Raw genomic sequence first — 27747 nt, 5'->3', positions numbered from 1 at the left:
AATTGGCACCACTTTTCTTCTCACCATTCACGTTGCTTCTATGCAATAGTGTGTTTGGTTTTCACCAGACTCTACTGATTGACTGTTACTGCAATCCCCTGCATTGTTTTATTTCCCAAATATAGTAGATTCCGTTTTCTTCGATGACTTCCTGTGTCTATTTGCCCTTTCTTTAAGCTTTCATCTGTTTTCATGTTTTTTCATGAACCTCCCCAATCGTGATTTGCTGTTGTAATTTTGTTCATAATACAATGGAAATGAATAGCCTGCATATTTTGTGTATTGGTTTAGAGTATACTATACAGAAGTAGACTGCAGTGCCTGCTACTGCCCATTAATGTTAGCTCGACTCATTCCACATCTGTGAATGCTCTTCTTCATGGTGGTTTTTAAAGAACACAGTCTGAATTAATGAATGAATTAAACTTCCACAATTTAGTGTAAAAGCAAAAATAATTGTGTTAAAAATAATCATTAATTATTTTCCTATTTGCATTGGCTCTTTTTTTTCCCTCCCCCTTTTGATAATCTTCAATGATTTTTTTGCTCATTTCTGTTTAAATTGAAATATTTGTTGTGGTGCCCACAGATGATAGAGGTGCCGCACAACACGATTCTTCCAGCAGCCGTGGACTGGATGGGAGCAGCTTCGAGTATCGCAATGGCAAAGGCTCGGACAGACGCTCGCACAAAGATGCTTCAGAAGAGGAAGATGAAAAAAAGGAGAGGGCAAAGCATGAAGAAGGCTACAGTGGTGACAACGAACGTGAAGACGAACGCCGACCCTTTGAACGAGTTGAGACTGAAGATGACGATGAGGATGAGGATGATGATGAGGACGAAGAGGGGGATGAAGAGGAAGACGATGAGGAGGAGGAGGAGGGGGCCAAGGAGAAGGAGCAGCAGTATGAGAACGAGGAGAAGGAGAAGAAGAAGATAAAGATGAATGTGAGGATGAAGAAGGAGAAGGAGGGAGAGGAAGACAAGATAGAAGAAGTTGAGATGGAAGTTGAAGAGGATTCCCAGCCTGGAATTATTGAACCGCATGTAATTACAATCTCTTTCTCACACATCTTTGCTCAAACATTTCTCTCTCTCTCTCTCTCTCTCTCTCTCTCTCTCTCTCTCTCTCTCTCTCTCTCTCTCTCTCTCTCGCTGTGTGTGTGTGTGTGTGTGAGAGAGAGAGAGAGAGCTGATCAGTATGTGCAGTATGTAGATATGGTCAGCTTAAACAAATACTGCTGATTGCTTGTTTTATGTGATGCCCGGTGTCAATGGGAAACATCAGTTTGTTGCTCTTTACAATCAAATTTTTTATAAAGCAGCCATACTGACTCGACAGATTTGACCCAAATTAATCTAGAGCATTATTAGATTTAAACGGGCTGTCACAGATTTCAGATAAATGACAATACACGCAACTGAGACTGCAAAAGACCTTATCATAGCATTAGAAATAATACATGAGGGTAAATCAGGAAATTTAACAGAATATTATATTGATAAGAACTGAACTGAGAGTCACACGTTATAGATGTTTGTAAATAGCTAAACTCTGCAACTTCTGCATAATACCAGATTTTTTGGATATGGAACTGTCAAAAAAGTTGACAGTTCCTATTTGCATCCACTAATGTCTTTTAGCATCATATTTGGGGATAATTCCTCGTATAGGAAACTACGTTGTCTAAAAGTGTGTAATATAGATAGTCTGTGTGTCCACTGTAGAACATCTTCTAGGCAGCTCTTGAAGCAGTAGGGCATACTGATAAAAGCATCAAAATATGGTTTATTTACTCACTTACAAAGTTTATTGTCAACAGACAATCACAGTTTTAAAAAAAAACAGTAATATTAATAAATATAATGCTAGAAGGAGAACTAATTTACACTATCCATCTCTCAGGCTTAGTGTGACACAGAAAGGAAAACACACACACACACACACACACACACACACACACACACACACACACATCAAGGTCAAGGAAATTTGCGAGCTTTCAGAGCCAGTGGTTCCTTCTATCAGAAAGGTGGAAGGGGAAGCAAGAAGGCTGTAGGAAAAGAACTGGTGAGGTTTTGGAAGTAGGGGGTGTTTTCGAAAAGTTGCCCAGAGCCCCAGATCAGGGGATACTTATCAGGCAGGATGGGAAGGAGAGACTGAAAGGAGTGAGGTGTTTAGTCATAAAATTATTTGACCTTGCGATCTAAAGAATGCAGTAGAAACTCCAGGTAGGAATATCAACAATGTAAGGAAAGACAGATTGCTATTTATCATAAAGAAGAAATGTCAAGTTTCACACAGGCCACAGCCTTCATCAGTAAATGAGAGACACCCACCATTCACACACACAAGTAATCACCCTCTGACACACACATGACCACCATTAAGCTCCTCGGAACTGAATGCAACTGGCACGTGGGATGAAAGCAGCAAGGATGTGATACTAGTGAATGAATGGGGAGAGAGATGAACTCTGTCTGGTTGAGTGTGCAGGGAAGTACTGCCAACAGGCACAGTGGTAGGAGGTTGTAGGGCAGGGAGGTGGGGAAAAAGTGAGCAGAAAAGGAGAGGAGCGGAGAAAGACGGGTGGATGCCTCGGCAGAGGGCTGTAAATAAACAGGGTGGGAGATGAGAATGGGGAGGAGATGATAGGACAGAGAGGGTGGAAACTGTTGAGTGGAGGGTGTGGGGCAGTATGTTTCTGTAGGTTGAGACCGGGGTAATTAAAGAAGTGGAAAATATGTCGTAAGGATAACTCCCATATGTGCAGTTCAGAAAAGCTGTCGGTCGAGGGAAGGGCCCAGATGGCTCGGCAGCCATTGAAATCGAGAGTTTTGTGTTCAGCTGCATGTTGTGCCACAGGCTGGTCTATTTTGCTCTTGGCCATCCACCAACAGTAACTGCATTTTGACAACTGTCATCCATTTCACACCCAAAAATCCCCCCATATAGCCTGGCCACCCGGGGGTGGTGTCTCTACAGCACAAAAACTCCCTTGCTCAGTATGCTGAGGGTGTCACCAAGGCCTTCACAGGCAGGCACTATCCCCCAGACCCAGTCAGCAAACAGATCTCTCATGCCATTTCGCTGCACACCCCCAATCCTCCCATCATCCCCAAGAACCAGCCACAAAGTAATATCCCATCCATGACCCAGTATCACCACAGACTGGAACAACTGTACCACTTCGTCAGGGCTTCTGTTACCTATCATCGTGTCCTGAAATGAGGAACATCCTACTCGAATGCTACCCACCCCACCTAAAGAGGTATTCCATTGCCAACCCAACCTCCACAACATCCTATTCGATCCCTATGCCACTCACAATCCCAGCCCCTTACCACAAGGATCATATCCCTGTGGAAGACCCAAGTGCAAAACCTGCCCAGTCCACCCAGCCAGCACTCCCTATTACAGTCCTGTCGCAGTTTTATCCCACCACATCAGGGGCCAGGCCACATGTGAAAGCGTCCATGTCATTTACCAGATCTGCTGCTATCATTGCATCAGCTGTCAACCAAGATGAATGGCCACTGGCAAAATGTGGCCAAGAGCAAAGTAAACATTCATGTGGCACAACATGCAGCTGAACACAACACACGTGATTTCACTGGCTGTTTCACTGCCTGAGCCATCTGGATCCGTCCCTCGACCAACAGCTGTTCTGAATTGTGCAGATGGGAGTTATCCTTACAACACATTCTCCACTCCCGTAATTATCCTGGCCTGAATCTATGGTAACATACTTCCCCCCACCCTCCACCCCACAATTTCTACCCTCTCTGTCTGATCATCTCCTCCTCATTCTCATTTCCCATCCTGTTTATTTGCAGCCGTCTTTCAATACATCCACCCGTCTTTCCCTGTTCCTCTCCTTTTTTGCTCATTCCCCCCCCCCCCCCCCCCCCCCCACCTCCCTGCCCCACAACTTTCTGACGCTGTGCGTGCTGGCAGTGTAGTCCCTGCACACTCCACCAGACAGTGTTGGTCTCACTTCCCACCGGTACACTACTATCCCTTCCTCCCCTTCCTTGCCCCTTCCAGATATCTGCTTGCATCCCTCATGATAGTTGCATTCCAGCCCAAGATGCTGAAGTTGGTGATTGTGTGTGTGTGTGTGTGTGTGTGTGTGTGTATGTGTGTGTGTGTGAGAGAGAGAGAGAGAGAGAGAGAGAGAGAGAGAGAGAGAGAGAGAGAGGTGTGCTTGCATGTGTGTGTGAATGCTGTGTCTCTCTTTTACTGATGAAGGCCGTGGCTTTATGGAAGTATCTTTTAATTGTGCCTGTCTGCAACTTGACATGTCTTATTTACGGTAAGCAGCTGCCACGGAGGGCGTGGGGGGAGGGGTCGAGAGAGAGAGAGAGAGAGAGAGAGAGAGAGAGATAAGGAGGGTGGAAGTCACTCAAAAAATCACGTAAATGCTGAAAATGTAGTCATACTATTGTTGCTGAGAAAGTGTGCAATAATTGCAAAACTGACTCATTCCACATCATACTGAAAGATTGCAACAATTATCCATGGAACATGCAAATAACTAACTATTTTTAATGAGACAGCAAAATGTGAAGACGAATTATTACTTCCGCAACATATGGTCACTACTGCCGCACAGTGGTAGCAGACCGACATTGTAGGTTGGCACGGGAGACAGAGCGAGCCAGAAAAGGAAGATGTGGTGAACAAATGCTGGGTGTTGGAGTTGGTTGTGTGGTTAAATGCCAAAGCACAGCAAAATATAGTAGATGTTAGTGTTGAGGAGTATGGAAACTGAAACACTTAGCAGTTCTGTGAAATTGTCTCAAAGGCGATAACTATAGGGAGCTGTGTCGGTATTGTTAATGTACGATTTGCTCCTGGTCAGTCTTTAATGCAGTCCATAAAAACAGTAGATTTTGAAAGATTGGTAAACATTTCTTTGCCTTGTCTTCCGTGCCTGCCTCAGCCCTTTTCACCTTGTATGCTTCCCTCATCCCACAGTCTGCCGTGCGGCAGTGATGATCGGTTACTGCTGGACTACTGGGTATTTTTCGTGTCAGGCTGTCTCTCTGTCATTAAACTGAATGCCACTCTAGACTAATTTGGGAGTACTCTGACGAAATGACACATAAAATTGCACTTTAAAAAAAACACTTTGTACTTGACGAGAAGAAAATGGACTTCTCCATTGAATCTGCACATTTTGTAGAATGCGTGAAGACCGATGTCTGTCTTAGCTGACTCTTGTGTGTTTCAGTACTGCACAGTTTCAGCTGTGAAGCCATTTTCAAGGTTTTATTGAACAGACATATTTTGGTTGACAGTCAGAAGTTGTGTTGGCCATACGTTGTTAAAATGTAGTTCGGTGGCACGTTCTAAAAGTAATCAACATGACATATTAAGCGTTTCTCAAATAACTTGATGTTACATACCATTTGCAAGTATAAAACATCTACTGGAGGAATTACTCCTGGGGGGGAGGGGGGGGGCGCATGAAAATTTTTGAGGGGTAAAAACCAAAAGTGTCTAATTAGGTTTCAGTCATGGAACTAAATTATTTTTTAAAGGGTCATTACTAATTTTATAAGGCTCTAATATTGACTCTACATCTGATCAATATTTACTTATTTCTCAACTGCTTGCATTAATACGTAACATTGTGGTGTGGAGCTACAGGTTCCTACACATAGTCCACTCACTACAAACGTGCTTTGTGAAATACATCAGTGGTGGTAAAAATGAGACACCGAGTGAGGTGGTGCAGTGGTTAGCACACTGGACTCGGATTCGGGAGGACGACAGTTCAATCCCGCATCCGGCCATCCTGATTTAGGTTTTCCGTGATTTCCCTAAATCGCTCCAGGCAGATGCCGGGATGGTTCCTTTGAAAGGGGCCGGCCGACTTTCTTCCCTAATACGATGAGACCGATGACCTCGCTGTTTGGTCTCTTAAAAAAAAAAGGAGAGAGAGACATATACTTAACAAATGCGAAATATCTTATGAAGATCATCATCATCCCTAATTATTATCAGAGTGGCCAAACACAAAGCATTAAGAGCCAGAAGTTTTCCAGCTTCTGTCAGTTCATAAGTAAGGAGTGGAGCTGTCAAGTGATGTACAAATAATAATAATAGCTAGTTCATTTTAAATGGGTGTTGCCGGTGAAGCAAATGCTGCTAGGGTGAGTGGTGGTGCTGGAGAAGCACGACCTGTAACAGATGTCTACCCTCACTGGGGATAGTTAGCTCTCTTACCAGAGAAGCAGTGCTAGGAAGCTCTCACAGAGCACTGTGGATTGCTTCCCCCGCGTCTCTCTCTCTCTCTCTCTCTCTCTCTCTCTCTCTCTTTCTCTCTCTCTCTCACTCACACACACACACACACACACACACACACAATGATACAGAATCCAAGATTTATTTAGAGCTGTGAAAGTAGATTTTGACTGCCAATGAAAATAAAGACAAGTAACTGGGAAGTCCAAGCTGGAATAGCAATATTGTTGTTAAAACACGTAACTGTATAGAGTTGAAGCATGATTTTTAAAATTTTTTTTTATTTGTGTGTGTGTGTGTGTGTGTGTGTGTGTGTGTGTGTGTGTGTGTGTGTGTGTGTGTGTGTGCGCGCGCGCCCTGACTGAGAACAACTCAGATATAAAAAATGTTGTTTGACGCAAAGAGTACCAATTGTCTGATTGACTCATTAGTTTGCGGGTTAACAATACACACACACAAAAACCAAATATAAATTTTCTTTCATCATTTTAAAAATAAATGTTTGAAGAAAATTCTTTTTCATTCTGAAGTTTAGTTAGGTGCTAAAGTTGGTGGTGATAATGGGGAGGGTGGAGACTAGCTAATATCTGATTGAAGTCAGGGATAATGGGGTAAGAAAGGCTGCAAACCACTGGTTTAGTTTGTTAAGCTCTACGTGTATATAGATACCCCACAACCCACCATACAGCACGTGGTGGAGAGGACACCGTACCACTACTAGCCATTTGCTTTCTTGTTCCAGAGCGACAGAAAAATGACTGTCTTTATGCCTCCAAATGAGCCCTAATTTCTCATATCTTATCTTCGTGTCCTCTTAGGCTTTCTCTTTTGAGTTCCTGGAGTATGTCCATAAAACTTGCATGTTGTTTGAACCTACCAGTAACAAATCAGCAGCCCGCCTCCAACCAGACCCATTTACTCAGGTGTTTTTTTTTTTAATTGTTGCAGGAACCAAGTGACAGCACATCTGCTGAAGATGCCGACGTGGAAGACAGGTCGCTGACATCTGGCAGCCACTCCCACAAGACTGACAGCATTCTACACACTCCAGTTAATGGGTCCCATACTCAGGATGATGAAGAATCCCTGCCTTCCCATTATATACAGAATGTAAAACTAAATGATTCAATTTCTGGAGCTTTGGACAAAGTGATGCAAAATGAGGCAGTGACTGAGAAATCAAGTAGTGTGAATGCAGCCTTAATTGGTCCACAGCCACTGTCTCAGTTCATGCAGGAGGAAAACAGTCAAGGGGAACCTTCAGATAGTACAAAACTCGCGTCAGAGTATGAAGAATTCATGAAGGCTGTCAGTTTCGAAGCCACTGGGGATGACACCACGCAAGGTGATGAGCAGATGGAAATTGATGGTGGTACCCCGGTGCAGGACAGTCCCCAAAAAAAGGAATCTGATAGCCCCAAAAAAATTCAGCCAGAGTCTGACAGTCCCATAAAAATTCGGCTGGAGCCTGGGAGTACCAAAAAAATACAGCTGGGTCCTGACAGTCCTGAAAAAATTCAACCAGTTGCTGCCAGTCCAGAAAAAATTCGCCCTTATCCTGACAGTCCTGATAAAATTCGGCCAATTAATGACAGTCCCGAAAAAATTCGACCAGAGCCCGACAGTCCTAAAACAGTTCGTCTGGTTCCTGACAGCTCTGAAAAAAATCGCCCAGATCCTGGCAGTCCCAAAAAAATTTGCCCTGTTCCAGACAACCCTGAAAAAATTTGCCCGGATCCTGAAAGTTTTGGAAAAATTCAGATGGATCCTGATAGCCCCAAAAAAATTCATCCAGATCCTGGTACTACAAACAAAATTAGCAATAGATCTGACACTCTCAATGAAGCTCCTCGTGTTGAAATGGAAGACACAACTTGGTCTCATAGTTCTTCAGAGAAGGAGAAACAGCAAAGCAGCCGAAATAATGATTCAGAATGTAACAGAAATGACAAAGTCACAGAGGGAAACGAGCTGATGAAAGAAAATGGTGAGTCGAGTATGAAACAGCCTGTAACGGTGAATCTTGGTCCTAAATTGAGTGTACCAGAGTCGGTCAGTGCTTTCTTAGCTGTTGCTGAAAGTGCATGCAGTGATCTGTCGGTAAAGCAGAACAATTCTCGCAGCAGTAGTTCTTCCAGTAGTTCGGAAAGCTCTTCATCTTCAGATTCAGACGAAAAGCACCATCGCAAGAGCAGGCACTCGAAGAAGGCTTCCAAGAAGAAGAAAAAGAAGAAGAAACACAAGAAGAAGAAACGACACCACTCACATAAAAAGTCAAAAAGCAGGCAGAAGAAACGGTCAGCTACGAGTTCGTCCTCTTCTTCGGATAGCAGCACTTCGTCAGATGATGAAAGCTCTTCGGAATCCAGTGAGGCCAAGGAAAAGGTGTCTGTACGCAGCAGGAAGAAACGGAAGGGACACGCACAGCAGGTCGAGGCTGGCAGCGAAGGCGAGGACACAGGTGATGAAAGATCTCCATCCCGCACGCGGAAGGATAAGGGGCAGAAGTCGACACGCTCCAGGTCTAAGGCTAAAAAAGCAAAGGACAAGTCACATGGGAAGCGCCATAAAGAAAAGAAGAAGAAATTGAAAAAGAGGAAGAAAAAGAAGAAGAAGAAGCAGCAACGGAGTCATAGTAAAAAGCACAGTTCGAGCGATTCGGATGATGGTGTTGCCGCACTGTTGCTTCCGGAGCTTCCTGTCACTGCTGGAGGTGTGACTGAGCCCACTGGTGGAAAGACTAATGAGGTACTGGGATTTGTTCCAGAGTTGGCTGTTAACTCCCACCTTCCTTCGAAAGCAGCTGAAACAGGTAATATACAAATGGTTCAGTAATCAGGTTCCTACTGTGAGGCATTCTAGTTATACTTTTCTTTATAAAATTGTTTATTTTACTTTAAAAAAACTACAGATATTTTTTAACAACTTAATGGCATTAGATGTGTAATTGTGGTCAACTTATGAGTGCTGTCAGGAAAGCAACTTATTTTGGTTATAAATGATATAAATAACATGGTGACCTTTCAGGAGTTTGTCGACATAAAAATGACACATTGTTCCCAAAATTATTTTCCTGTTCCAGTGTTTCTAGAGAAATTTTGGGACACGCCAGAGAGCCCATCATTTAATGGGACTTTTTTACTCTTAATTTGCCTCTTCTAATATAAATTTAATGTTATTTTCCACATTGTGGGCCCTCACTCTCTCTGTGGCTATCATTTACATAGACTGCTGTGCCAGTTCGTGTGGGGTGTGTAATGTTCCCACAATTATGGAAGCAGTCTTTCTTCTTGCTTGGTGATATTTGATAGTACAGGTGTTGTGGATGCAGGTACATATGTGGCTAATGACGGAGTGATCATTTGAGAACTGATTTAACAATCATCTTGTTTATTTCAATCTTTCTCATCGTAAATTATAAAAAAAGTCAAGTCTGTTTCATTGTCCTCTGTCAGAAGTAAGATTTGATTATAACATAAAAAAGAGGGTGCCATGTGGCTGGGCAAAAATTTCACCCATGGCCTACTGTAAGAAGAAATCTGTATTACTAAGTGACCATGAACCATTTCCAGATTGACTATCTAACAGCTTCCAGGGGCAATATTTCACCTTTTTTTATGTTTGAATCTTTTTCCATCTGAGAAACAGTTGAAAAACATATCATCATATCTCAAAAACTTAAAAACTCACTGAAATACTTTTTCCACTGATCATCAAAATTCCTTGCTCAGCAACAGGGCTTTCCAAAGTTGCATACATTATGAATTTAAAAATTTTAAATGCTGTTAGGTTAAAAAGTTTGATGTAATAAGACAGGTATTACAGTTACAAACTGTGTGTTTCTCTCGAGGCAAAGTGATTCACAACAAGCAAATGCTCACAGTACATTCCTCCAGTATTTGAGAATGAGAGCACTTAGCAATTTCTAACAGACTCTACATGTAATTTCAAACATTTCGAAACTTTCTCACTGCCACTCCCACTACCCACACACGCAAAATGATGAAAGGAAAATTTTTTTATCATTTACTACATCTCTGCTGTTCATGAAGTAAAATGGCAGCCACTTACCATTAACTCTATTTGCAACACACTTTGGATACAGTATCTACATACATCTCTGAATACACTTCCAAAATTATACCATTGTATGAGACACAATTCAGGGGTGATGAGATGCCCGAAAAACTAGTTTTTGCATAAAATGTAGTGCAAATAATTCTGTGTTTCACAATGAGAGCACTTAACTACTTCTAACAAAATACAATCATAAGTTCTACTTGGAGGTTCGATTCTTTAAGAATCAGGGGTATACTGATACAATACTAATTCAAGACATTGTATGTTAATATTTAATACACACTTTTACATGTTAAAAGAGATGTTTGATGGGACGTCCTCACATTTTGAATGTGATATTTACACGTCTCTACAGTTGTTACAGATTCCTTCAAAGCCACTGGGTCATTCACACATGCATGTGCATCTACATTTACATCTACATCTATACCCTGCAAACCACCTTGAAGTGCATGGCAAAGGGTACCTCCCATCATATCAGTTATTAGGTTTTATTCCTATTCCATTCACTTATGGACAATGGGAAGAATGATTGTATGGAAGCCTCTGTGCATGCTGTAATTATTCTCATGGTGTCTTCACGATCTGTATGTGTGCGGTGTATAGGGGATTTTAGTATATTCCTAGAATTGTCATTTAAAGCCAGGTCTTGAAACTTTGTTAGTAGACTTTCTCAGGATAGTTTACATCTATCTTCAAGAGTCTGCCAGTTTAGTTTCTTCAGCATAACTGTAACACTGTCCCACAAGTCAGACAAACTTGTATTCATTCAAGCTGCCCTTCTCTGTATACATTCAATATCCCCCATTAGTCCTATTTGGTACAGGTCCTGCACACCTGTGCAACATTCTAGAATGTGTTACGTGAGTTATTTATAAGCAATCTCCTTATTGCACTTCCCCAGTATTCTACCAGTAAACCGAAGTATACCACTTGCTTTATCCACAGCTGAGTCTCTGTGACCATTACGTTTCATGTCCGTGCAAAGTGTTGCTCCCAGGTATTTGTATAAGTTGCCTGGTTTCAGCTGTGACTCATCGATATTGTAGTCATCGGATACTGACTCTGTGTGTGTGTGTGTGTGTGTGTGTGTGTGTGTGTGTGTGTGTGTGTGTGTTTCTATGGAGTGCACAATTTTATATTTCTAAACATTTAAAGCAAGCTGCCAATCTTTGCACCACTTTGAAATCTTATGAAGATCTGACTGAATAGTTATGCAGCTTCTTTCAGATGGAACTTCATTGTAGATTACTACATCATCTGAGGCTACTATTAATCTTGTCCACAAGGTTATTAATATATGAGATCAACAGCAAAGATCCCAACACACTTCCCTGGGGTACACCCAAAATTACTTCTACATCTGATAATGACTCTCCATCCAGGTTAACATCCTGTGTCCTCCCTACCAAGAAGTCCTGAATCCAGCCACAAATTTCATTTGATATCCCAGATGATTGAACTTTTGACAATAAGCGTACATGTGGTACTCATTGTGGTAATCAAAAAAATTATGCATCTATTTGACTGCCTCGGTCTAAAGCTTTTAGTATGTCATGTGAGAAAAGTATGAATTGGGTTTCACGTGATCGATGTTTTCAGAATCCGTGCTGGTTGGCATGGAGGAGGTCATTCTGTTCAAGATACCTCATTATGTTTAAACTCAAAATATGGTCTAAGATTTACAACAAATCGATGTTGAGGATATGGGAAGGAAGTTTTGTAGATCCTTTCTACTACTCTTCTTGTAGATGAGTGTGACCTTTGCTTTTTTCTTAGAACTGGGTGCGGTTTTTTGTTCGAGGGACATATAATAGATTATAGTTAGAAGAGGGGCTAACTCAGCTGCAGATTCTGTGTAGACTCTAACAGGAGTTCCATTGGGCACTAGAGCTTCATTCAGTGTCAACGATTTCAACTGTTTCTCAAAATTGCTGACACTAATACTGGTTTCACTTATCTTTTCAGTGGTAGAAGCATTAACTTAGGGCTTTTCTCCTGGTTTTTTATCTCATAAATCTTGACAAGACTGTACAGTTTACTGCTCCAATTCTTCAGCTGTATCAGTGACAGTGCTGTACACTTCAGTTTTGAGACAACCTCAGACAGAAAAACCCAAGGATTGATGTCCAATCTCGGAGGTTGAGATACAGGCACTGCTCGGACCATATTGGCACGTTAGATATCATCTTACATCAGCAGTAAAATGTGTCATTGTGCATTTACTACCTTCCTCAACTGTGAGCCATACGTGAAATTTGAGGTCAGTTAGGTGGAGCCTTAAGAAGTTTACTTGTACTAATTAGGAAAATATTTCATATTGAAGCCAGTGGCAGCTCATAACCATACATTTGCAATTTTCTCGGAAATGGCTGGTTTGCAGATTTCTGTACAGTGAAATCTTTTTTCTTCTATTATCGTGTACTTCCACCAAGTGTCGTATTATCATATTTCCACCAATATTAATACAGTCATGTAAGCTGTCTCATAAATTAGTTGAAGGTATGTGTATAAATAAAAATGTATGAAAGATCGTCTTCCCCCCCCCCCCTCCCCCCCTGTGTTCTTTATTGTCAAGACAAGGTATGTATGAAGGAAAATTTTTGAAAAATCCACCAGTAAAGTTAGAAATTGAAATCAGTTGTGAAAGATCATTGAAAGTTTTGCTGTCACTGTTCACATATAAAAAATCAGTTTTACAATTATATTTTTAATATATCAATAGATATGTAATATATGATGGGGAAACTTCGTTACTGAAAATCTCAAAAAAGTTCTTGGCTGGTTTACTTCAAATTTTTACACAATACTATTCTGTACATTCAGATGTAAATGGATGTAGAGAGGGGGAGGAGCAGATGGACAGAGGTGGGGGGGGGGGGGGGGGAGAGAGATTATGCACAGAGAGATGGGGAAGGAGATGTATGGGAAAAGAGGGGGGGGGGATGAGAAGATGTGTGGAGAGAGGGGGGAGGGCAAGGAATTTAGGATGTATTTACTATTCCCCATACATATTTAGCAATTGCAAAGCATTGTTGGGTGTTCTTGTCCTTTATAAAACAGTGGAAAACACAGGTTTGATTAACATCATCATAATTAGGATAGATTGCTGCTTACCGTATAGTAGGAGCATTGAGTGCCATACAGTTGACTAAAGTTGACTAAGCTAATACATAGAGTTGTTAAAAAGATTTAGAAAAATGCATACACGTTCATACATGCTCGACTCACACACAGAGGGCCCCTGACGTCTCTGGGTGTTGAAGCCCAACTGCAAAGCAGCATCTGTGTGAACCCTGTTTTTCAACGTAATCTCCTTTCAATGTGACGGTCATATGCCACATTATACTGGGAGGGCCAGTACGACTGCATAGAACCACTCCACTGGTCGACGTTGGAGCCAGCATCTTGCTGTATCAGTAACCTCCCCATCATCCATGTGCTCCTTCATGCAATGTGTGTCCTTCATTGGGCCAAACAGACGGAAGTCAGAATGTGCGAGATCCGGGCTGTATGGTGGGCTAGGAAGAAATGTTCAGTGAAGTTTTGTGAGTTCCTCTCAGGTGCACAGACTTGTGTGAATGGTGCGTATATGAATGCCTGTATGTTTTACTAAATCTGACACATGTGAGACCTTGCATTATTGTGGAGAAAGAGAAGTTCATTTGCATTTTTTTGGTGATGAACATGCTGACATTGTTTCTTCATTTTCTTCAGGATAGCATAATACAATTCACAGTTAATCATTGCACTGTGAGGGAGGACATGACGCAGAATAACCACTTCAGAGTCCCTGAGGACCATCACTATTGCTTTAGAAGACCGTTGCCATTACTTTACTGGGAGAGGGTGCGGCTTTGAACCTTTTCTTCAGAGGAGAGGTGGTGTGGCACCACTCCGTGGATTGCCATTTTGTTTCCAGTTCAGTGTAATGAATCCCTGTTTCCTCACCTGTGATGTTGTTCGACAAAAAATTGTCACAATGAGCCTTGTAACATGCAAGCATTTCTGCACAGGTGGTCCTTCATTGTTCTTTATCGTCTTCCGTTAGGTGGTGAGGACCCCAGCGGGCACTCACCATGAGTACCCTAACTGGTGGATGAGTGTATCACCACTGCCAACAAATACATCCAGTTAAGCATCAAGATATTTATTTGTGATCTGTCGATCACCTCAAATGAGAGTGTCCACACGTTCCAACTTGCAGGAGTCACAGCTGTGAATGGCCAGCCAGCATGTGGGAGATCGGACAGGTTTGCGTGATTGTGTTTGATGACAGAGGCCTTGCCCAAAAGCTCACTGTGCATTTGTTCACTGCCAGATCTCTGTAGACATTCTGCAAACACCTATGAATATCTGCGATTCTCTGTTTTTCTATCAAAAGAAACTTAATGACAGCTTCTGCTTGGAATGCAGCTCCATTACAGATGCCATTTTAAAGGCTGCGTATAGTGTTGCCATGTGTCAGAACTTAACAGAAGTATGGAGGCTGAAGCAGTAATAGTTCACGATGTTCACAAGAAATTCCGCATTTTTTGAACTGAAATTGGCTGAGGCAGGGGGAAAAAGTGTGCATTGTTTAGTTAAAGCCCCTCGTAGATTATAAACAGTAATAACACTAGTTATTTTGCGCCACATACCACAAGGCACTCCCATCAGTCACTGCTCCATAGGCACATCGTGCCAATTACTTGGGCCCTGTGGAGGGTGCTGTGGTGGAATCTGCCTCTTCTGTTGTCTGCCAGCTTCCTGTTTGCAAGGATGACTTCCCCATTCTGAGGAAGGATATGTTCGTTGCTGGTGAGGAGGACAACCAAATGCTGGCACCAGGCATCTCATTTCCATATTGTTGGGTGGAAAGACATGACCCACAGCTCTGCTTTTACTTTCGATCTCCATGACAGCTTCCCATAATGCAACAGATGATGGTTGATTGATGAGTTGATGTGCTACCCAAACTGTTCTTAATATAGCGTGTGCAGTCTCGTCCAGAATCTGTCATGTTGTTTCGCAACACAGTATCTCCCCAAGATTGAGTCTGCATGCTGGTTCAGTTGCTGTCAATATCAGCAATAATGCAGACATCCCTAGATAGTATGTTCTGATGGGCCTTCTCTACCACAGACATAAAGAGGTTTGTCTTTACCCAAATTGATGCCACTAGGTGATGTAAGGCCTGCGACCCTGTGTGTTGGTTCCCATGAAAGATTTGAAGGATTTGGGTGCCCCATTCCCAGTTTCCCTTATATACTTGGGAGAAAATTGTAGGCACGTCTTGCTGTTTGAGTGTTGCCTCATCATTTCTGCTGTAGGAAGAAGATACAATTTTGAATCGTCTTAATTGTGGCCATATTCCTACAAAATTCTGCACTTCACAACAATCGTCTTTTTTTAGCCAGTACATTGCTACATCTTTCTTCAACTACTACATTGCCGACTTTCTCAGCATCTTGCGATCAAGTGGACATATCCCATTACCTGAAATGCCTTAACTGACTTTTCATCAGCGGAAGAGGTATTCTGCGTGCACCTATAAACTACCTGTGCTTGTATTACATAGATATGTCTATGCATCCAAGCACTCGCACAGTGTCCCAGGACCATAATTATTCTCTGCTGGTAATCTTTCTAATTGGATGCTGTACAGAGTCTTCACTTACGTGATAAGAAGATATGTGTCAAGCTGGAATTCTGGTATTCCACGTTACTCTCTGCATATAACTCCTCTCTTTCACCCTTTGCATCTCATGGTGTTAGTGCCCATTGGCCCCACCATTAAGGTTCTCTCAGACAAGTTAATTCACTTATAACTTGACTATCTGCACTATACCAAGCGAGGTGGCGCAGTGGTAAGCACACTGGACTCGCATTCGGGAGGCCAACGGTTCAATCCCGCATCCAGTCATCCTGATTTAGGTTTTCCATGATTTCCCTAAATCGCTCCAGGCAGATGCCGAGATGGTTCCTCTGAAAGGGCACAGCCGGCTTCCTTCCCTAATCCGATGAGACCGATGACCTCGCTGTTTGGTCTCTTCCCCCAAAAACCAACCAACCAACCCCTTGTTCCCTTGTTAGGTATTCTGCAATTTGTATTTGTATCCTGCACTATAATATAGTTTTATAAATTATATTTTTGTTGCAGTTACCATTCCAAAGAATGATACAATACACCTCCCACATTAGTCTGTCCTGTGCAGGCCTCTCCATCTCTACATAGCTACTGCAGCCTACATCCACTTGAATTTGTTTATGCTATTTAAGCCTTGGTCTCCCTCTAGATTCCACCCCCTCCCCACCCCCTACCTTTTCTTTCCACGTTACCCTTATTTCTGAAATTAATTATTTCTTGATGCCTCAGGATGTATTTTCCATACTATTCCTCCTTTTAGTCAAATTGTGCTGCACATTTCTTTTCTCCCCTGTACAGTTCAGTATCTCTTCATTAGTTACTCGATCTACCCATTTAATTTCAGCATTCTTCTTATAGCACCACATTGTGAAATGTCTACTCTTTTTCTTGACAGTACTTTCAAAATTTCTTCTTGGTTTCCTTTATTGTTGTTCGATGTCTGGATAGAATAACTTGTCATTAAATCACTGTTTATGTAATGGAACTTTGTAGTTGGTATTTTTACCTAAACTTCCAGTTGGTATTTTTACCTAAACTTCCTACTAACTAAACTTTAACTACTTCAAATTTATTGCTGATAATGTGTAATTCTCAGGTTCAATAATGAGTACCCAAAAATATTGTGGACAGCTTTTAGAGATAAGTTTTACAGTGGATCTCTGATTTTTACATTACACCACAAATTTGTATCCCCTGTGAAAAAAACCCTAAGATTAATGCTGAAAATTCCCCAATTTTACATTTCTTCCTAGTAAGGTTGACCTCGATTCTAAGTTCTTGCTCGATGTCTCGCTTGATGTCATTCCGGTTTCTTCCTATTGACATTTGATGTGACTGAATGAGTTATAACTGGCACAAAAGTCAGACAGTACACACCACAGGTGGTAGCAGAGTTAAGGGGATATTTGAGGCCATTGTGGAGAAGGGAGATGTGTGAGAGGAGATGCTGGCATGATCCACAATCAGTGTTGCCAACCCTACTTGCAACATTTAGCTTTACTGTGCAATTATGATACAACTACTGCTAGGTTGCAGCGATAAAAAGATGACAGTTGATGCAAAGTGTTCCGGACTGACCCAGTATGTGAAGAAGGGACCCAGCCACCACCTTTTCTTGTGCCACTTGAACTCAGTCATATCTTTTTGAATGTATTTCTGATGTACTGTATTTAGCAACGATATCAATCGCCTTCCTTGTAAATTAAAACACTGAGTCTCGAAGAATATGCCCAATCGTGATCAAGGAAACATCACCCATTTCCAGCTAATGAACTCTTATTGGCTGGCAACTTGTTAAGTCACCCAATAGGCAGCACAGTCATTGCACCACAGTAAAACCCATAAAATGAGGTTGCCTACTGGATGTGTGGAGAGAGGGATGGCCTTTCAATGACAAGAGTGCCGGTAGGGGGTGAAAGCATCTTTTTTTAACTGCTGAAAATATATCATTATCAGGAGAAAGAAAACTGGCATTCTGCTGATCGGAGCGTGGAATGTCAGATCCCTTAATCGGGCAGGTAGGTTAGAAAATTTAAAAAAGGAAATGGGTAGGTTAAAGTCAGATATAGTGGGAATTAGTGAAGTTCGGTGGCAGGAGGAACAAGACTTCTGGTCAGGTGAATAGAGGGTTATAAATACAGAATCAAATAGGGGTAATGCAGGAGTTGGTTTAATAATGAATAAAAAAATAGGAGTGCGGGTAAGCTACTCCAAACAGCATAGTGAACGTATTATAGACACGAAGCCCATGCCCACTACAGTAGTACAAGTTTATATGCCAACTAGCTCTGCAGATGACGAAGAAATTGAAGAAATGTATGATGAGATAAAAGAAATTATTCAGGTAGTGAAGGGAGACGAAAATTTAATAGTCATGGGAGACTGGAATTCGAGAGTAGGAAAAGGGAGAGAAGGAAACGTAGTAGGTGAATATGGATTGGTGGGTACGAAACGAAAGAGGAAGCCGTCTGGTAGAATTTTGCACAGAGCATAACTTAATCATAGCCAACACTTGGTTCAAGAATCATAAAAGAAGGTTGTATACATGGAAGAATCCTGGAGATACTAGTAGGTACCAGATAGATTATATAATGGTAAGACAGAGATTTAGGAACTAGGTTTTAAATTGTGGGACATTTCCAGGGGCAGATGTGGACTCTGACCACAATCTATTGGTTATGAACTGTAGATTAAAACTGAAGAAATTGCAAAAAGGTGGGAATTTAAGGAGATGGGACCTGGATAAACTGACTAAACCAGAGGTTGTACAGAGTTTCAGGGAGAGCATAAGGGAACAATTGACAGGAATGGGGGAAAGAAATACAGTAGAAGACAAATGGGTAGCTCTGAGGGATGAAGTAGTGAAGGCAGCAGAGGATCAAGTAGGTAAAAAGACGAGGGCTAGTAGAAATCCTTGGGTAACAGAAGAAATATTGAATTTAATTGATGAAAGGAGAAAATATAAAAATGCAGTAAATGAAGCAGGCAAAAAGGAATACAAACGACTCAAAAATGAGATTGACAGGAAGTGCAAAATGTCTAAGCAGGCATGGCTAGAGGACAAATGTAAGGATGTGGAGGCTTATCTGACTAGGGGTAAGACAGATACTACCTACAGGAAAATTAAAGAGACCTTTGGAGAAAAGAGAGCCACTTCTATGAATATCAAGAGCTCAGATGGAAACCCAGTTCTAAGCAAAGAGGGGAAAGCAGAAAGGTGGAAGGAGTATATAGAGAGGGTCTATACAAGGGTGATGTACTTGAGAACAATATTATAGAAATGGAAGAGGATGTAGATGAACATGAAACGGGAGATACAATACTGCGTGAAGAGTTTGACAGAGCACTGAAAGACCTGAGTTGAAACAAGGCCCCGGGAGTAGACAACATTCCATTAGAACTACTGACGGCCTTGGGAGAGCCAGTCCTGACAAAACTCTTCCATCTGGTGAGCAAGATGTACGAGACAGGCGAAATACCCTCAGACTTCAAGAAGAATATAATAATTCCAATCCCAAAGAAAGCAGGTGTTGACAGATGTGAAAATTACCAAACTATCAGTTTAATAAGTCACAGCTGCAAAATACTAACACGAATTCTTTACAGACGAATGGAAAAACTGGTAGAAGCCAACCTTGGGGAAGATCAGTTTGGATTCCGTAGAAATGTTGGAACACGTGAGGCAATACTGACCTTATGACTTATCTTAGAAGAAAGATTAAGGAAAGGCAAACCTACGTTTCTAGTATTTGTAGACTTAGAGAAAGCTTTTGACAATGTTGACTGGAATACTCTCTTAATTCTAAAGGTGGCAGGGGTAAAATACAGGGAGCGAAAGGTTATTTACAATTTGTACAGAAACCAGATGGCAGTTATAAGAGTCGAGGGGCATGAAATGGAAGCAGTGGTTGGGAAGGGAGTGAGACAGGGTTGTAGCCTCTCCTCGATGTTATTCAATCTGTATATTGAGCAAGCAGTAAAGGAAACAAAAGACAAATTTGGAGTAGGCATTAAAATCCATGGAGAAGAAATAAAAACTTTGAGGTTCGCCAATGACATTGTAATTCTGTCAGAGACAGCAAAGGACTTGGAAGAGCAGCTGAATGGAATGGACAGTGTCTTGAAAGGAGGATATAGGATGAACATCAACAAATGCAAAACGAGGATAATGGAATGTAGTCGAATTAAGTCGGGTGATGCTGAGGGAATCAGATTAGGAAATGAGACACTTAAAGTAGTAAAGGAGTTTTGCTATTTGGGGAGCTAAATAACTGATGATGGTCGAAGTAGAGAGGATATTAAATGTAGACTGGCAATGGCAAGGAAAGCGTTTCTGAAGAAGAGAAATTTGTTAACATCGAGCATAGATTTAAGTGTGAGGAAGTCATTTCTGAAAGTATTTGTATGGAGTGTAGCCATGTATGGAAGTGAAACATGGACGGTAAATAGTTTGGACAAGAAGAGAATAGAAGCTTTCGAAATGTGGTGCTACAGAAGAATGCTGAAGATTAGGTGGGTAGATCACGTAACTAATGAGGAGGTATTGAATAGGATTGGGGAGAAGAGAAGTTTGTGGCACAACTTGACTAGAAGAAGTGATCGGCTGGTAGGACATGTCCTGAGGCATCAAGGGATCACAAATTTAGCGTTGGAGAGCAGCGTGGAGGGTAAAAATCGTAGAGGGAGACCAAGAGATGAATACACTAAGCAGATTCAGAAGGATGTAGGTTGCAGTAGATACTGGGAGATGAAGGAGCTTGCAGAGGATAGATTAGCATGGAGAGCTGCATCAAACCAGTCTCAGGACTGAAGACCACAACAACAACAACAACAACAAAAGCATACTTTTCGTGCAGATGATGTTCTATGACAGAGACATCGCAGGGAAATAGAACAAGAGTTTTGTGATAGTACATTTAAAGACTTTCGTGTTCAAATCTGACATGATACAGTTGCAACAACTATATATGCTACTCGTGTATGTACTTTGCACCACACACTGTAGAGCATAAAGATTGGCAGCAGTGATAGAGGGCATGAAGCAAAACTGTAGCACCTAAGCTTTCTCTCAAATTTAAATTTTACACAGCGTACAGAAATTCTCTGGGCTGAGCCCTGATAAGCTTGTAACATCAGTTGGGGAAATAAATTCATTTTTTCATGTCTCTGTTTCTCTCATTGAGCCTAAAATAACACTTTATCGGTGGTGAGCGTATGAGGTGTGGCTCATAAGAAAAGCTTTAAACAATAACACTAATAATAGCAACATTTTTCAATATGCAAATGTCCGCATTTATGCTTATGGTTTAATTACTTCACTGCTGTGATGTTTTTGCTTTAATTCAACATGCTCATCAATTTTTGCTTTTTTCTAGGCGAGCACAGAGGATGATCTCTCAAAAAAACGTGTCTTGAAAGTATAAAATTGCTCGATTACCTTGTACTCAGATATCAGTTTCAATTTTTTTATGAATTTTTACTTGTTGTTACTATCTGTGATTTTTTTAAATAACCGTTGAAATTCATTACCATAAGTTATTGCATAAACATTGTGTTATGCTTTTAATTTCCTTCACTTAGATAGATTTTATGCAAAGTATTGGAGAAGATGCCAGTTACATACATTTTTGCTCGTATTTTGGGGGGAGGGGGGATTTAACATTTTCTTCGATTCTGCATTTTCCTCAGTTTTCCATTTTCTAAGTCTGGACCGCATGATAATGGAATAGGGGTTTCACTGTGGTTATGCCAATATAGCACTCAGTTCACCAGAAAAAGTAATCTGTGATGGAAAGTCTTTAATGTCTGTGCACTTTTGTTGTTATGAAGTCAGTAGAGTTCTTTGTGGGGTCATGGTATGTATCAGTAGAGTTCTTTGTGGGGTCATGGTATGTAATGTACACCACTAGTCATTTATTCAATGAATGTTTAGTGACTGGATGATATATGCTTAAGATAACTCTGTACCAGAATAACATAAAAAAGAGGAACATCCATTTGGTTTAAATTTTACCATAATTGTCCAACATTTTAGAAAATACCAAAGTGGTTTCCTAACCATGCAGCCACTAATAATGTATTGTCCACAGCAAAGGTTAAGTTTCTGAAGGTTATCAATATTGAGAAAGCTCTTCACACACACAGTAAGAATGTGCCTCATTCATTAGATAATAAATTATAAGCTGCTAGTCTTCTTTGTGACATCTAAAAGTAATTCAGCTGGATGAGTTATTACATCCTTTTCAGTAAATTTGAATATTATGACATCTGTTGAATTCATATCTCTTTAATGGGAGAGAAAGGGTGTCAGTATGAAATATCCCAAAATTAAGCTGAGAGTCATTACTTGATTGAGGAGCAACTGTGTAGTTTCCCCTGAGGTCCCATCTTAGGGTTGTTTCTTTTTCTTTTTTATATTGTGAATAACAATAAAAACACTCAACAACCATTCAAATTGTCATAAAAATAATAACGATCGAAAACATCAAGAAACATGAGGTGTCGCCAAAAACTGCACAGATGTACAAAGGTGCTTGTCTGGAATTACTGCTCCATCTCAGTATATATGACCTGGGTAGCTGCAGTACACCACAAAGATAATGTTGCATTGCAGCAGCTGCACATGGATGTGGATTGTCCTGCTGGAAACACACATCACCTTCCTGTCAAACAAGTGGCAGTAGCATGGGAATAACAATCTGTCCACTGCAGTGGGCACCGATTAATTCATCCTGCAGAAACACCAGATGTGACCGCAAGCTGTAACTGGTGGCCCTCCACACAATGAAGCCTGGGACAGGACCTGTTGTGTCGTGCCAATCGATGAAGGAGAATTAGGGGGAAAAATTGCATAGTCAGAAATTTTTGCAAAGTGCTAGGAGGTACTGTCTCGAACAACGTGATAAAAATCCTGATAGGTGGGGTGTAGAGGGGGTTGGAAGTTCACTTCTTTATGTTTTTCTTGAATAACTCAAAAACTGTGGCTTTCTGACGAAAACATTTCTGAGTACAAAATGGAACCACAATAAATTTTCTACAAATAGGTCCCATTCATTTTATATCCATAAGACGGGGATGTAGAAGTTATAGATTTTAAAAATTCTTTAGTTGTATGAAATTAGTGTTTAAATGAAGGGAGTTAAAAAAAATATTCAGTACATATAACACGCCTATGTGCAGTAGAACCGTATGAAGGGATAAATTGTGTCCACACGGTGAAACTGAGTGAAGGAGGGGATGTGTGGAGTAGAAGCACGAGGGAAGGAAGGTCACCAGATTATGTGCATGGAGTTCCCTCCTTCGTAGGGCTGCAAACCGAAGATCAAGCAGATGATTCCCAATCTGTGACCACATTACATCACAAGAAGCAACTACAGGGTGTTCCAGAAAAATATGCTGACTCTTCACAGCACACCTCATTAATCACTGGCAAATCGGTACACTGACATGACGGGGGGGGGGGGTTATTTTCCACAAAGTACATTATATGCTGATAAAGCTAAAGTGAGAAACACACACGAAATCTCTACACACTGTCTACACTGCTAAGGAAATTGATTGTTAGTTATTCTATATGGCAGCTGTAGCACTCTTCCAAGAAAGGCAAATTCCACCACTACAAGTGCTACTCACATTCCACTTTGCAGACACACTGTACCTCAACAACATTTCCTGTCCACTTCTCTTATGTAGATGAATTAACTTCATTGAGCTCATGTTTATGTAGTAGAGTTATTTTCGGTTTATTAAACAGATACTTTTTGTGGGTGTTAAGTGAGCTATAATCTAAAAATATGTTCCTGTAGACAAAGGCTGAGAAGTATTTAATTTGTAAGTGTGATGTTGTCTGTGACCTATTTACTGTTGATGGAAAAGGGATGGATTAGTAATGTGACACCTTGCTTCTGTCTGTCATTGACAGTATATTGTAAAGACATGTAATTGTGTTGTTGTCACGTGGTGGTGAATTAGTTAATGACCAGAAAAGTTACTTCACTTCTCCAGACATTAACTGTGGTACTAATAGGATGCATATCTTTTTCATTTTGGAGTTTCTGAAACTTGTCGAGTGGGCTACATTGTCTTAATACACTTTACCGCACAACCAAAGTAAGATGTGTGTGAATTTTTCTGATGGAACGGAACTGATCATGTTAAAGTCTATAATAGTAATCTGATGTAATGCATTGGTTGACTTAAGTTGAAATATCTGAAGTTTTGTAACACATAGGTGACTTACCTCTGTAGTAGAGGGAGGCAGTTTAAGCCTCTGGTCTCTTCAAATGCTGGGAAAGCTGAGGCTGGGGTGACACATTTGATGCCTCCAAGCTATGAAAAATATTCCACACAATGGTAGTGGAAACAACAAAATTGACATTGACAAATATGTATTAAATGCGTATTACATTTGGGAGAGGATCTTCATTGTTGTAGAAAGCTGACAGCTCTAGCTGTTGAGCTTTTTTCGTAATAGCTCACTTAACAACTGCAAAACAAATCTTAAACTGAAAATAACTGCACCATATAAACACAAGCTCAGTGAAATTATTTTGTCTACTCTCATGCTGGGGAGGCATAGTTAGTCAGTAAGCTGAAAAGTGAACAGCACCCATGAGGGGGGAGTTGGCCTCCCAGAAGAATGCCACAGCTGTCGTACAGGATGACAGAATCAGTTTCCCCTCAGACCATGTGGTACATTGTGCAGAGATTTGCGTAGCTTCTGTCCATATCTGTTTCTTGGGATAGTGTTATTAGAAAGTCGTATTGGCATTCCAAGTGTTCATACATTGTGTAAAAAATAAACCCACCCACCCCTCCTGGGCACATTTGCATTCTGCTTTGGCAGAGATTCGTGTGTGCTGTGGAGAATTGGCATAATTTTTTGAAACAATTCCTTTTTGTAATCTAGTGGTGTGGATAGAGTGGGAAGTCATCTGCTCGATCTTCAGTTTGTGGACCTATGAAGGACGAAGATGTGTGTACAGAATCCAGTAACCTTACTGTATCACACACTTCTATTCCACACATCCACCCGTTCACCCTGTTATACTCCCAGAATACAATTTATTTCTTAATTTGGTACACAAATTTAATATTTGTTTTTAACCCACTTCATTTCAATATAAGCAGTAATTTTATACTGTTACAAAATATTTTTAATAATCTGCACTGTGAAAACTATTAGTCCTACAGAAAGAAAACCAATAGGACGATTTTTGTAGGAAATTTACTGTAGTTTAATTTTGTATTCAGTAACAATTCTGCTAGAAACTACGGTTTTCAAGTTATTAAAGAAAAACATAGAAAAGTGACTGTAAAAACACCCACCCTCACCCTCATCGCAGCGCTCACTCCCATCCATCAGGGTTTTTTGTATATTTTTCAGGACACTCCTTACTAGCACTCTGAAAAAAATTTGCAACTACGTGTTTTTTTCCTCGTAATCAGCCTTTTTAAGCATTCGTTAACTGGTCTATAGCTGTGCTTGGTGATGTTGTGGTGTCAGTTCCCACCCATTCTGGTAACACAGCAGGTGCAACATATGTCCAGATTTCTTCCTTGAATGATGTTTGATCGGCAACTGCTGCCCTTATAATATGTCAGTCTTGATGTGCCTATATTATGCAGACATACAGAACTTTATCTACGCATATGAGCGTGTTCCACAGACCCCTGCTGAAAGCAATGACACACGACCAGTACATAGTGTGCAACATGTGCAGCAATCCATTGACACCTCCTTTCAGCTTCCTGCAAGCCAACAATTTGATCTAATTCAAATGGCTGAAGTTGTTCAATAGGAGAACATACTGGTCAACTGTACCCCAGAATTAATGTTGCAACCCCTCTTCACTTCTGAACTCAGCACAGTTACTGCCTGCAGAGTCAAAACAGAGGCCTACTGAGTGCCATCTGATGACCAGTGACCATGACAAATGAATCACTAACACTACAACCCCTCAGTTATGTATCTACTATTCGCTGGTACCAGTGAACAAACTCCCTGATAGTGTTGCTTCTTTTTCCAGTGGTGGTGTTGATCATATCGCTCAATAGAAGTGTTACGTAATATTTGAATAGCTCACCTCTTGAGTTCAGTAAGGTTATCTGTTCATATGAACAATGTAAATTTATTTTTTATGTTTAGGTAGGGGGGGGGGGGGGGGGTGCGTGGGCATGGGCATGTGAAGGAGAGCGGGAACTATTACATTACTCGGTGAATGAAAATAAGTTGTGATATTTTAATTGCTCCTTACCACAACAACAACAACAACAACAACATCCTTGAGGGCCACCTCATTATGTATATAAGAAATGAAGCCTACAGCCAAGCTTACCAAGCTTATTAATTTTGTGTAGAATATATATTTGCCAACAGCCTTCCCAGAGTTGTAACATCAGTTCTCATCAGATCACCAAACTTAAGCACTGTCGGCCTGGGCTAGCATATGGATGGGTGACCATCCAGTATGCCGCTCGTTGTTGCCAAGCGGGGAGTTCTCAGCTCTTGTGAGGCAAACTGAGGAGGTACTTGATTGAGAAATAGCAGCTCCAGTCCCGTAAACTGACACACAGCCAGGAGAGCTGTGTGATGACCACATGCCCCTCCTTATCCGCATCCAGTGACGCCTGTGGAATGAGGAAGACACAGGGCCGGTTGGTACCATTGCGCTTTCCAAGGCCTGTTCGGATGGAGTGTAGTGTAGAATATATATTTAGTTATATGTTTATTGAGATGTTCTACGTAGAGGTAGGTCCCCTTAATATGGATCTGCGGAAGAGTGGGTATAGCCGATCAGTCCAAAAAGTTTCGAGGCGGGAATAATAAAAAATAGAGAAAAGTTAAGATGGTAGCTTTAGTGCTTCAGGTGTTCTTCATAGTCCCCTGCGAATTGACAGTGCACAGAATTTTGATATAACTATGCTAAACCATCAAAAAAATTCCTTCTTTTGGACATTGTTCAACTTGCATGTCACATGCGCGCAAATGTCAGTTATATTGTCAAAGCATTGGCACTTCACGTAAATTTGTGCTGTCATTTTGTGGTAGGTTTACATTATTAACAGCAAGTCTCATCACTTATAATTTTTTTTTTCCAGAAAAAAATTGCCTGCATTTTTCATTTCATTCGTACTACTGTAGGCATCCAACCTTCATCATTTTTTGTTTGGGAGTCAAGGTATGTGTTACAAAATTTGCACACACTTTTCTCTTCTTCAGAATATTCTGGAGAATGTCTTGAACACATAATTTAGAGATGTTGCTCCATTGTGATTAGTGACACAACAACATCGACACACTACTTAACACAGCTTGCTCACAACTGACTGGTTGAATGTACATTTGTCATGTACAGTTGGTAGTTCAAGCTGCCACCATAGTTACAGTGCTGATCCTACTTACATGCCAGGAATAAAATCAATCTCTAAACTTTTTGGACAAATGGTGTATCTAATGTAATCCATATTGAACTCTCATTCATACTATTTGAGAGCTATCATTGTGCATTGTGAAAGGGTACAATTTAATTTCACAGGTAAGAAAAACAAGAGTGCTGCAAAAGCAAAACACAAAGGTCGATCTCGGGGTAAAAAGAAGAAAAAGGAAAAGAAACAGAGTCGACGACACACTCGCCATACTGACAGTGACTCCGAAAGTGATGAGAGTGGCGACAGAGATTCGGACACACGAGAGGACGGAGATGAACGGAAGGGGCGGCGTCGATCTTCGTCGATGCCTGAACCACCGCATAAGAAGCGACGGCGCTCGCCTTCCAGGTAAGTG

General features: G+C 41.1%; 1 protein-coding gene across 1 annotated transcript in view; it reads left to right on the top strand.

Moving 5' to 3' along the window:
* Positions 1-899: 899 nt before the first annotated feature.
* Positions 900-27747, top strand: part of LOC124552746 (serine-rich adhesin for platelets-like) — a 239755-nt gene continuing 212907 nt past the window's right edge. The window contains exons 1-3 of the mRNA XM_047127089.1: positions 900-1047; positions 7202-9065; positions 27500-27740. Coding sequence (XP_046983045.1) covers positions 943-1047; positions 7202-9065; positions 27500-27740 — 2210 coding nt within the window. The 5' untranslated portion in view covers positions 900-942. The remainder of the gene's footprint in view (positions 1048-7201; positions 9066-27499; positions 27741-27747) is intronic.

The sequence above is a fragment of the Schistocerca americana genome, chromosome 10, assembly GCF_021461395.2.
Source record: "Schistocerca americana isolate TAMUIC-IGC-003095 chromosome 10, iqSchAmer2.1, whole genome shotgun sequence".
In the NCBI taxonomy this organism is placed as follows: Eukaryota; Metazoa; Arthropoda; class Insecta; order Orthoptera; family Acrididae; genus Schistocerca; species Schistocerca americana.
The sequence above is the reverse complement of the archived record's forward strand: the minus strand, read 5'-3'. Positions and strand labels throughout refer to the sequence as shown.